This window comes from Amphiprion ocellaris, chromosome 10 (genome assembly GCF_022539595.1).
Source record: "Amphiprion ocellaris isolate individual 3 ecotype Okinawa chromosome 10, ASM2253959v1, whole genome shotgun sequence".
NCBI classification, from domain to species: Eukaryota; Metazoa; Chordata; class Actinopteri; family Pomacentridae; genus Amphiprion; species Amphiprion ocellaris.
The window spans coordinates 31,492,274-31,504,148 of record NC_072775.1 but is presented as its reverse complement, the minus strand read 5'-3'; the positions used below and the strand labels follow the sequence as shown (position 1 = coordinate 31,504,148).

General features: G+C 39.6%; 1 protein-coding gene across 1 annotated transcript in view; it reads right to left on the bottom strand.

Annotated features, from left to right (window-relative positions):
- Positions 1-10,685, bottom strand: part of LOC111565168 (uncharacterized) — a 28,722-nt gene extending 18,037 nt beyond the window's left edge. Inside the window, exons 1-4 of the mRNA XM_055014343.1 lie at positions 10,402-10,685; positions 5,134-5,466; positions 2,537-4,700; positions 2,193-2,208 (exon numbers count right to left, since the gene is read on the bottom strand). Of these exons, the coding sequence (XP_054870318.1) occupies positions 2,193-2,208; positions 2,537-4,700; positions 5,134-5,466; positions 10,402-10,573 (2,685 nt within the window). The 5' untranslated portion in view covers positions 10,574-10,685. The remainder of the gene's footprint in view (positions 1-2,192; positions 2,209-2,536; positions 4,701-5,133; positions 5,467-10,401) is intronic.
- Between the last annotated feature and the right edge of the window lie 1,190 nt (positions 10,686-11,875).

The window sequence follows — 11,875 nt, the reverse complement described above, 5'->3', positions numbered from 1 at the left end:
GAGCAGAGTCAACACAAGAAAAGCACCTGGTCCAGATGGTGTCACAGGAAGAGGGCTCAAGTCATGTGCAAAACAGCTGGCAGAGGTTTTCACCACCATCTTTAACCTCTCGCTGCTACAGTCTCCAGTCCCCACCTGCCTTAAGACAGCAACCATTGTCCCTGTGCCCAAGAAGAACACAGTGAGCTGCCTGAACGACTATCGCCCTGTTGCTCTAACCCCCATCTTAACCAAATGCTTTAAAAGACTCATATCACTCCATATTAAGGCTGCTATTCCTGCTGACCTCGATCCACATCAGTTTGCATACAGGGCAAACAGGTCAACGGAAGATGCCATCATCACATCTCTCCACACAGCCCTCACACATCTGGAAGGGAGTAACACCTACGTGAGGATGCTGGTGGTGGAGTTCAGCTCAGCCTTCAACACAGTTCTCCCTCACAAACTGGTTATGAAGTTGAGAAACCTTGGGCTCGGCAGCTCACTGTGCTCCTGGATATTGGACTTCCTCAGCAACAGACCCCAGAACATCAGGATCAGAGACCACATCTCCTCCACTCTCATCCTGAACACCGGTACTCCTCAGGGATGCGTCCTGAGCCCCCTCCTCTACTCTCTATTCACACACGACTGCTCTCCTGTTCACTCCAGCAACACCATTGTCAAGTTTGCTGATGACACCACCATCATAGGACTGATTAGAGGCAACGATGAATCAGCCTACAGGGAGGAGGTCCAGCATCTGCGGCGATGGTGTCATCACAACAAGCTGAACCTCAACACCGGAAAAACCAAGGAGATGGTCTTGGACTTTAGGAGATCAAAGCGAACCGAGCACTCCACCCTCTACATTGATGGAGAGGAGGTAGAGAGGGTGGAGAGCTTCAGGTTCCTCGGGGTCCACATCTCTGCAGACTTCACATGGTCCACCCACATCTCACACCAGGTGGGGAGGTCCCAACAGAGACTATACTTCCTCAGGAAGCTGTATCAGGCTCATCTCCCCCAAAAGCTGCTCATAAACTTCTATCTTTCCACCATTGAGAGCTACTGACCAACTGCTGTACAGTGTGGCTCACCTGCTGCACTGCAGAGGACAGGAAGGACCTGCAACGGGTGGTGAGAGCAGCAGAGCGGGTGATTGGGACCACACTACCTCCCCTCAGAGACGTTTACACCAGCAGACTTCAGAGGAAAGCCAGGGGAATCACCAGAGACCCCTCACACCCAGGACACTCTCTTTTCTCTTGCCTCCCCTCTCTCAGGTAGATGCTACAGGACACTTAGTGTCAAAACCAACAGACTCAAAAACAGCTTTGATCCCCAAGCTGTCAAATGTCTGCTCCCTCCCCCCTGAATGACAATATCACATACTACAAGTGGTCTCTAACCACAAACCGTTTCCAGACTGTATATTTGCTCTTATGTTGGATATATATTTTTAGGGTGTGTTATATAGTTTATTTTTAATGCTGCTATTTGGAGAGTACTAAACTGATTTCCATTGTTTTCTGTAACAGTAACAATAAAGATCTATCCTACTCTATTCTATAAAATATAAAAAAGTAATATTGCCAGAAAATGGACTCCGTCAGTGTTTTACTCATATAAATGATGTTTACTAGTGAGTTAATGATGCTGTTTGATTGGGAGCCAGTTTTAGCTGCTTTATACTTGATGCTGTTACTTTATGTACTGGCAGGTTAATCAGCAATGTCTCCTACTCTCTAAGGTCATCATATGTTTGTAGAGGTGACATTCTGGTCAATTCTGAAGATCGGCAGAAAATACATTCTAATTCATTATCTTCGAACACCTACTGGACAGGGATGGTATGAAAAATTCTACTTCCCTCTGAACTGTTTTATTGTTTATTTATTTAGATCCCCATTAGCTACCATACAGACAGAAGCTATTCTTCCTGGGGTCTAAACTTCTCCACACAAACACAGTTGCGCCATGACAGGCAGACAAAAACAGGATGCACATACAACCAGACATTACATACTTTGACAAATAAAAATAGCAAAACAATAACAAAACAACTTCAAATTTCAAAACAAATTTGTATTGAAATACATTATTTGGGTAAATGCAATGACTTACTTACCACTGGAAGGAAATACATCAAGTGACCAAAAGGTATTAAACAATGAAAGATTGTAATTACCAATGAGACAGAGTCCCACTTTCGTCCAGGAACCACTGAAAACAACAAAACCACATACAAACTGCAATCACTAGGGGTGTAAAGTTACTCAGTACATTTACTGCTGTGGACCATTGAGTGCATTTTTAAAGTTCTTCTCTTATCTGTCCATTTCACTGCATTTCAGAGGAAAATATTGTACTTTCTACTGCACTTAATGTATCTGAATTGTTCTATGATTGAAGAGTGAGATTCAATAATAAAATCTCGCGTGGGATTTACATTCTTTTGATTCCGTGTCTAGATTGTTTTATAAATTGACCATTTTTACACAAATACAACGTTCCATTAATTTCGTCCTAAATCTTGGATTGACTACAGGACTACAGCGTCTCACCTGTGTGAGTTCTCATGTGTCTAGTCAGATGACCACTGTGACGGAAACTTTTTCCACAGGTTTTACAAGAATATGGCTTCTCACCTGTGTGAGTTCTCATGTGTTTAGTCAGATTACTACTGTAACTGAAACTTTTACCACAGGCTTGACAAGAATATGGCCTCTCACCTGTGTGAGTTCTCATGTGCTCAGTCAGATTACTACGTTCACTGAACCTTTTCCCACATCTGTCACAAGAATATGGCCTCTCACCTGTATGAGTTCTCATGTGGGTAGTCAGACGACTACTGTGACTGAAACTTTTACCACAGGCTTTACAAGAATATGGCTTCTCACCTGTGTGAGTTCTCGTGTGCTCAGTCAGATTACTACGTTCACTGAACCTTTTCCCACATCTGTCACAAGAATATGGCTTTTCACCTGTATGAGTTCTCATGTGGCTAGTCAGATTACTGTTGTGACGGAAACTTTGTCCACAGGTTTTACAAGAACACGGCTTCTCACCTGTGTGAGTTCTCATGTGATTAATCAGACTACTACTGTGACTGAAACTTTTACCACAGGCTTTACAAGAATATGGCCTCTCACCTGTGTGAATTCTTATGTGCTCAGTCAGATTACTACGTTCACTGAACCTTTTCCCACATCTGTCACAAGAATATGGCCTTTCACCTGTGTGAGTTCTCATGTGTTTAGTCAGACTACTTCTTTGACTGAAACTTTTACCACAGGCTTTACAAGAATATGGCCTCTCACCTGTGTGAGTTCTCATGTGCTCAGTCAGATGACTACGTTCACTGAACCTTTTCCCACATCTGTCACAAGAATATGGCTTTTCACCAGTATGAGTTCTCATGTGGCTAGTCAGACATCTTTTGTGACTGAAACTTTTTCCGCAGGTTTTACAAGAATACGGCCTCTCACCTGTGTGAGTTCTCATGTGGACATATAGAACATCACTTCTGTTGAATTTTTTCCCACATCTGTTACAGCAAAATGCTTTCTCACTGTTGTGAGTTGTCATGTGGAACAACAAGGTTGTATTCTGAAAGAAACTTTTGCCACACGTCTCACAAGAATATGGCTTGTCACCTGTGTGAGCTCTCATGTGGACTTTCAGATGACTATTTTTGCTGAAACGTTTCCCACATGTTTCACAAGAAAACCGTTGGTCACCTTTGTCAATTATCATATGGACTTTCAGGTCAGAGCGTAAATTACATATTTTTCTGCATGCATTGTCAGCACTTGGTTTTACACTGTTGTGGATTTGGTGATGTTTCTTCATTTGGTACTTATTCTTAAAGGTCTTTCCACAAACATCACATTTTAAAGACTTTCTACCTGTGTCTGTATCACAGTGACTTCCTGACAATGAAGACTTGTCTACATTGTTACTCTGACTGCTCTCTCTGTTATGACTCTTGTTTGGCTTCAGCACTGCATTTCTAGTTGACCCTGAGTCTACATGCTTACTTCCCTCCTGATGTGGGCTCTCAGCTACTGGTGAATTGGAAGAGAGGAGCTGGTCCCTGTTTGGTTCTAGTTCACTGTGATCACCGTCCTCATCAGCTGAAGTCAATAGAAAGGTATCAGTAGCTTGATTCAGTACAATCTGCTCTTTCTGCTGACTGGTACAGAGTTCCTCCGGTTCCTCTTTAATCTGTGGAGTCTCTGGGTCGTTCTGGTGCAGACAAGTGTTGAATTTCTCCTCTTCCTCTTTAATCTGTGGAGGCGTTGGGTCCTCCTGATTCAGATTAAATTTCTTCTCCTGGTTATGGAGCTGCTGATGAGCAAGACCATTCCTCCTTCCGTCCTTATCAGTTGAAGTCAACAGAAAGGTATCAGTAGCTTGATTCAGTACAATCTGCTCTTTCTGCTGACTGGTACAGAGTTCCTCCGGTTCCTCTTTAATCTGTGAAGGTTCTGGGTCTTTCTGGTCCAGGCTGGTGCAGAATTCCGTCACTTCCTCTTTAATCTGTGGAGTCTCTGGGTCTTTCTGGTCCAAACAAGTGATGAATTTCTCCTCTTCCTCTTTAATCTGTGGAGGCGTTGGGTCCTCCTGCTCCAGACAAAACTTCTTCTCCTGGTTACGGAGCTGCTGCTGAGCAAGACCATTCCTCTCTTTCCAGACATCTTGATGTGGGTGATCTGAGTGGTAGGGCGCATGAAAAAAGTTATTAACATGACGATAAGGAAAGAAACATCTGAGAGAAGACATTAAGTCCTCTCACATTGTTCCTCACATTGGCTCATCCTCAACAGCAAAATAAAGTCATACACCTCTGTGGAAACAGCACAACCATGACTATAAGCAGAGAAATTTCCGAAATTACATTTGTGCAGAATGGCACAGTTCTGGCATGAAGAAAAAACAACAAACAAAAACAAAACAATGGCGGAAGCATTAATGTATCCATACAACAGCAAAGTGGCAAATAGAAAGTTCAAATAAAAGTCAACGACTTAAGATGCAAAAGCGGAATTTCTGTCTGAAAATAAATGTAACTCAGAGTTCGAATTAGGATCTTACATTCATCACATTCCTGTGCTAGTTCATTAAGACAATCATAGTTTTACATACCAATTCTGTGTAATATTATTTGTGGTTTCCAGAAGGGATCCAGCAGCCTGGGCTGATAATCAATCTCTTCATCCAACTGGCCGACTGGTTTATCAGACACTCCAGAAATTTCTCTGGATATTTCTACACAGTTGGATTTACAATGAACCAGTGTATCAGCCTCTTGCATCAGTGCAAGATGCTCTCCCTCCCCACTGGTGCACAGTTCCTCCTGTTCTTCTTTCATCTGTGAAGAATCTGGATCACCCTGGTCCACACTGGAGTTCCTCTCCTGGTTGCAGAGATTCTGCTCAGCAAGAACATTCTCCTCCTGGACATGTTGCTGCAGAAGGTCTGGAGGGCAAAATGACAAAAGTAAAAGCTTGTTAAAGGTGACGACGGCTGATGCACATCTGAGCTAACAACCCTCTGAAACCCAAGTACTGTCTGGGTAGATTTTGCTCCTGTCACATTTTTCCTCACTGTGGGGTTATTTTTCAGTGCAATATAAAATCCTGCACTTCTGTGGAAAAAGTACAACCATGACTAGAACTGCAGAGAATTCACAAATGTTTTCTGAGCAGTATGAATATAATAGAGAATAGAATAGAATATACTTTATTCCTCCCACAAGAGGAAATTTGCAATGTCACAGTAGCTCAGTTACGATAAGAAAAATCAAGAAAACATAACTATAAATTAAAGACGTAAGATATATACACTATATATGCAATATAAATAAGAAAAACTTAAGAAAACAAGGACACTAATAACACAAACTTATGAATATATACACACAAATGAATTGCACAGTTGGCACATGGCACAGTTTGGACAGAAATTACAATTAAAATGGCTTGACTTCACACTGTTTTTGAGCCATGCTGCATTGATGTTATTCACCTGATACGTTTTATTTTGCTGTCAGTCTCTATTGTCATCTGCTGTCTTCTCCATGTAAACACGGTCTGCATGTCATCTGAAAACTTTTTTGAAGATTTGTTGTCATTTCACATTTGGTCTGTTGCACTGAAGAGCACTGAATTGTTGTTTTATTATGGATCTGGAGCAATGAATTTGTAATGACACATGCAGAACAGAGTCATTTCAATGAACTGCGTCGCAGGACTGACGGAACATTGAAAATCCGCTGATTCATTCAGTTTTCAAGGTTTCTGATAAATGCTGCAATTCCAGAGAGTATTTTTAAAAAGATAAGATCTTGGCTAATTTTGGTGCAAATAAAAATGGTACTCGTTACTGAACAATTGCTTTTTGTTGTAATCTGCTATTACAGGGGGTCCTCGACTTATGTCGGAATTCCATTCCTACAACAGAACGTAACGCGATTTTCACCGTAAGTTGGAACTCACATATAAACAGAAGTACCTATGTCACTCACCTATGCTAACATAGAAGTAAAATCATGATCGAAGACATAAAAACACTGTACAGTTCACTCCGCTTCCCAACTAGTTCCCGTGCCAAATTTGTTTTCACGTCACAAACACCGTACATCGGAATGATGGAACAAGACAAATAAATTTATGGGAGATGGCAATGTTGCCACGAAACCCCGTAGGTCGATAATGTCGTTAACCAAGGACCTCCTGGATAACTTTGGGCTGAGCACTAAGTAACTGGCCACCACAATCCAACTAGAATTAATCAGCAATAATGCTAGTTCGTTGTGACAGTTCTGACTATAGTAATCGGATCAATGAAATTACTCATAATCGAGGTTTTCACCTGCCTACGAAACATCTCCAAAAATTAGCTGCGTCCTCAGTTTACGAGGATTTAATAGCAAGTCAATGTAATATTTTGCTGAAAATGTTGTTGTTGTCCTTTCTGAAGGTTGAGGTATCAATCTGTCTCTGGGTTGTCCTGTGATGAACCAGTGATCCATCCTGGGTGTCCACTGCCTTCCAACCAATATTGATTGGGACAGGTTCTTGGCCCTGCTACTGTATAATTATCTATTTATTTATTTCATTGCTGTACTCTGCTGTAAACTGTTTTAATAGTACTACAGCTCATCTTATACCATGCCACACTTATAATCCATTCAATTTATAGAGTACGATAGTCTCGATATATCACACACTGGTCAAATACTAAGAATAACTGACAAGTTACTACAAATAATTGAGCAATTATTACAAATTCTTGATCAGTTAGATGGTTCCAAGTAAATATGTAGTAATATATTTGTCAGTGTGTCAGAGTGAATGAGTTGGGTTTGACGGGGAGGACGAGAAAAGCTAAAATGTTCGGTAAAGTTAGAAAGATATTCACAGATTCAGACTCATGAGATATACGTTGTAAAAACATAAACCATGCCTCTTTTAAATCGTTGTAAGCTAGACAATGTGCTACAGAACCAGTTTTATCCAAAGTCGCTGTCTTTCCAGCTGCAGAAATAACATTGATGTCTATGAGCAGCCGGCTGTGCCACGAGTGAACAGGGACCGTCTGCAAATTGCAAAACCGCTGGAACAGCAAAGAGAGACACTACACAAATATTCAATAACTGCACTCTTATGCATTGCAGTGTCAACAAAATCACTGGAGCCATCAATTGGCTCATGCTGGTCATACTACAACTCTTTATTTGGTGCTAAATTAAAAATAAGAATTCTAATGAATTTTTATGAGTAATAAAATTCAATAACTTCATTCTTATACATAGTAGTGTCACCAAAATCATTGGAGCCATCAGTTGGCTTCTGCTGGTCATACTACAACTCTTGGTTTGATATTAAATATGAAAATCTGAATTTTAAGGAATCTGTATTAGTAATAAAATTCAATCGCTTGCCTCTTCTGTACTGTAGTGTCGCCAAATTCACTGGAGCCTTCAGTTGTGTCCTGACTGTCATACGACAATCCTTGGTTTGATATTAAATAGAAAATCAGAATTTTAAGGAATTTTTTCACTATTTTATTCTTATTTTATTAGTAATAAAATTCAATAACTTCACTCTTGTTTACTGTAATGTCACCAACATCACTGGAGCGATCAATTGGCTCCTGCTGGTCATACTACAACTCTTGGTTTGATATTAAAACATTTTTTTCACAAATGTTAAGGATTTTTTTTAGCATTTTATTATTATTTTATCAGTAATAAAAATCAATAACTTCACTCTTACGTACTGTAGTGTCGCCAAAATCACTGGAGCCTTGAACTGACTCCTACTGGTCATACTACAACACTTGGTTTGATTTTAAATAAAAATTCTGAATTTTAAGGATTTTTTTTTCTTATTTTCTTATTATTATATTAGTAATAAAATTCAATAACTTCACTCTTATACATTGTAGTGTCACCAAAATCCCTGGAGCCTTCCATTGACTCCTGCTGGTCATACTGGAACACTTGGTTTGATATTAAATAAAAAATCTGAATTTTAAGGATTCTTTTTCTTATTTTCTTATTATTTTATTAGTAATAATTCAATAACTTCACTCTTATACACTGTAGTGTCACCAAAATCACTGGAGGCATCACTTGGCTCCTGCTGGTCATACTACAACTCTTGGTTTGATATTAAATTAAAAAAATCTGGATTTTAAGGAATTTTTATTAGTAATAAAGTTCAATAACTTCACTCTTATAGACTGTAGTGTCACCAAAATCACTGGAGCCATCGATTGACTCCTCCTGGTCATACTACAACTCTTGGTTTGATATTAAGTACAAAATCTGAATTTTAAGTAATTTTTATTGGTAATAAAATTCAATAACTTCATTCTGATGTACTGTAGTGTCACCAAAATCACCGGAGCCTTCAGTTAGCTCCAGTTGGTCATACTACAACGCTTGGTTTGATATAAAAACATTTTTTCCAGAATTTTAAGTAATTTTTTATCATTTTATTATTATTTATTATTATTTTATTAGTAACAAAATTCAATAATTGCTGCTTTAACAAGTTTTAACAGTAAACAGTGATCTCAGCTCCACTGGTCCCAACCGCGTTGACGTAGCTTTTTTTTTTCCATGTAGCCCAATAGCGCATGACTTTTAACCCTTTTAGCACTATAATACTCATTTCCACTCTCTCCCCACACGGCACTCAGTCATGACCGTAATGCATGTAATAGCACCAGAAAGCCCCGTTTCACAGCTTCCAGGGGCAGTTTGATGATTAAAATAGCACGAAGTAGCGAGGAGTTACAGTAATTTGAAATACACATGCGCCGCGGTGTCACCGGTGATCCCTGTGGTTTTAAAAGGGTTAAAATGAGAATGTCTCTTATTTCCAGTTATTTATAACAGTACAAATCTCATTTTACAGACGACGTTGTCACATTGTTTACTTCCTGGTCAGTGGGTAAAGGCTGGAATGTACTTTCCGCACGAACGAGCCGGGCGGAAATCAGCCGCACGGAAATCCGTGCGAAAGAACGTATGTGCATTTGTACTCCGTGCGCGTCTGCTCCCAAACTGCAGGGGGCAGTGTATCTCAAACACACGGCTACCTGGTCTACTCTTGTAATAAACTAGAGAAGAAGAAGTCTGCTTCCAAACTGCAGGGGGCAGTGAAGCTCAAAGACACGTCTACCTGGTCTACTCTGGTACTAAACTAGAGAAGAAGAAGTTTGCCATTGTTTACACCACTTACAACACGGCATTTTACCGAATAAAAGCACTTCAGCAGTTAGTTTTAATTTCACACCATGAATAGTTCATAACCCGGTTACCACGGTGATCTCTGTGTGATGAATCTAATAAGTTCACGTATTTCTAGACTTCAGCTACGAGTAGGTCCTGGCCCTCCGCCATGTTTTTCCGTGCGGCTCCGTCCGCGTTGGTTAGAAAAATGTGGAGGTGCGCGGAGCGGAAATTTTCCGCACGGAAAGGCCGCTGGAGTGGGCGTGGGTGCGAAAATGACGTAATTTTTCCACACGGAGCCGCAGGGACCTCGCGGACGCGGTAAGCATAAAACAAGCTTTAATCTTGAACACCGGAAGTCCGACTCTGTGAATATCTTTCCAACTTTACCGAACTCATTTCATGTTTATTTAATCACCATATATCACACATGGATCAAGGAAAACGTGGCTTTCACACCTCATTAGGACAATTATTTATATTCAGCCACCAGAACAAGTCAGGTGCTGTTTGCCTGATTTCTTTGGGATTATTATGAGCCCTGAAATTTAAAGACCACCATGGAGTCGGTAGAGAAATGTGAAAGTTATCCTGCTGTTCATCCACACAAACCGCAGCTCCTCACTTTACTTCTATCAGTTCATTCAGACCATCACAGTTCCACAAACCTGTTGTGTGTAACTTTATCTCAGGTTTCCAGATGTTATCCAGCAGTCTGCGCTGACGATCGATCTCCTCCTCGTACTGGACGATGGTTTTCTCAAACTCTGTGAATATTTCTTCAGCAGCAGCAGTTAGTCGCTGGTTGATCAACTCTCTCAGATTCTGGACTGAACTCATCGTTAAGTGATAAAATATTAATCTGAGATAAGACAAAACAACTCTCTATTAAAACTGACACATCAGTACACGTTAGAAACGTTTTCAATGAGCTAACGTTAGCAACGGTTTGGCGTCACTTCCGCCGGATGTGGTCTTTTTTAACCTTTATCAGCCTTCAAATTAAAATGTTCATTTTTCGATCGCAGCTGTTTTCAATTTAAAATAATAATGATAATAATGTTGAATGATTCAACGTAATGAAAGTAAAAGGACGGTATTATATAAAATTCTCTAAAGGGACGTGTTTTTTTTAAAAATTGAGTATTAATATTGTCCATCGGGGGACGCTATACAAACTCAAATTATACTCCAACATAAAATGGATATATATACAATATTATAAACAAAAACAAGTAATTGTGTTCCAACAGTAGCAAAACTGATCGAGATTTTCTGCTTTATTCTTTTCAAAAGTCCAACACAATTCAAATACTTACAAGACACTTGAAATACGAGGACTGTTTATGATACTGATTTTTGTTTCGCACTAAAAAAAAAAAAAAACACTGAAAAGCTTAACACAAACCAGAGAACAACCAACAATAATAAATATATATTATAAAAAAATAACAGAGTGAAGTGACAGGGACTGAATAAAGCAAAAGTAAAAATACCAACCTCCAACAACACTTCATGACTAGGAACTTAATTTAAGTAGCACTAAGTATTTTGAGCAACATGCACATAAAATGTTGAAAGTAATATTGCCAGAAAATGGACACTGTCAGTGTTTAGAAATAATGTTTACTAGTGAGTTAATGATGCTGTTTTATTTAGAGCCAGTTTAAACAGCTTTATACTTGATGATGTTGCTTTATAAATTGGCAGGTTAATCAGCAATGCATCCTACTCTCTAAGGTCTTCATACGGTTGTAGACGTGTCGTCCTGGTCAATTCTGAAGATCATCAGAAAATATATTCTAATTCATTACCTTTAAACACCTGCTGGACAGGGATGGTATGAAAGACTCAATTTCCCTCTGAACTATAAAGTGGAAATATAAATATAAATATAATATAAGACTCACTGCTGCCCCTTTCTGGACACATCAAAACTTTTAAAAATCACATGTTTTTTTTTCTTTTTTTAAAGACAATAAAAAAAATTACGAATGGACCCTGGACAAGTATGTTGCTCGACTTGAAATGGAATGAGCTTTGAGGTATTTAAAAGACAAATCTAGAGCAACACAACCCTTCCAGTAAAGAGTGTCTCTGAAGGAGACCAGTGTCCTTCATGCGGAGGAGGATTGAGTCTGC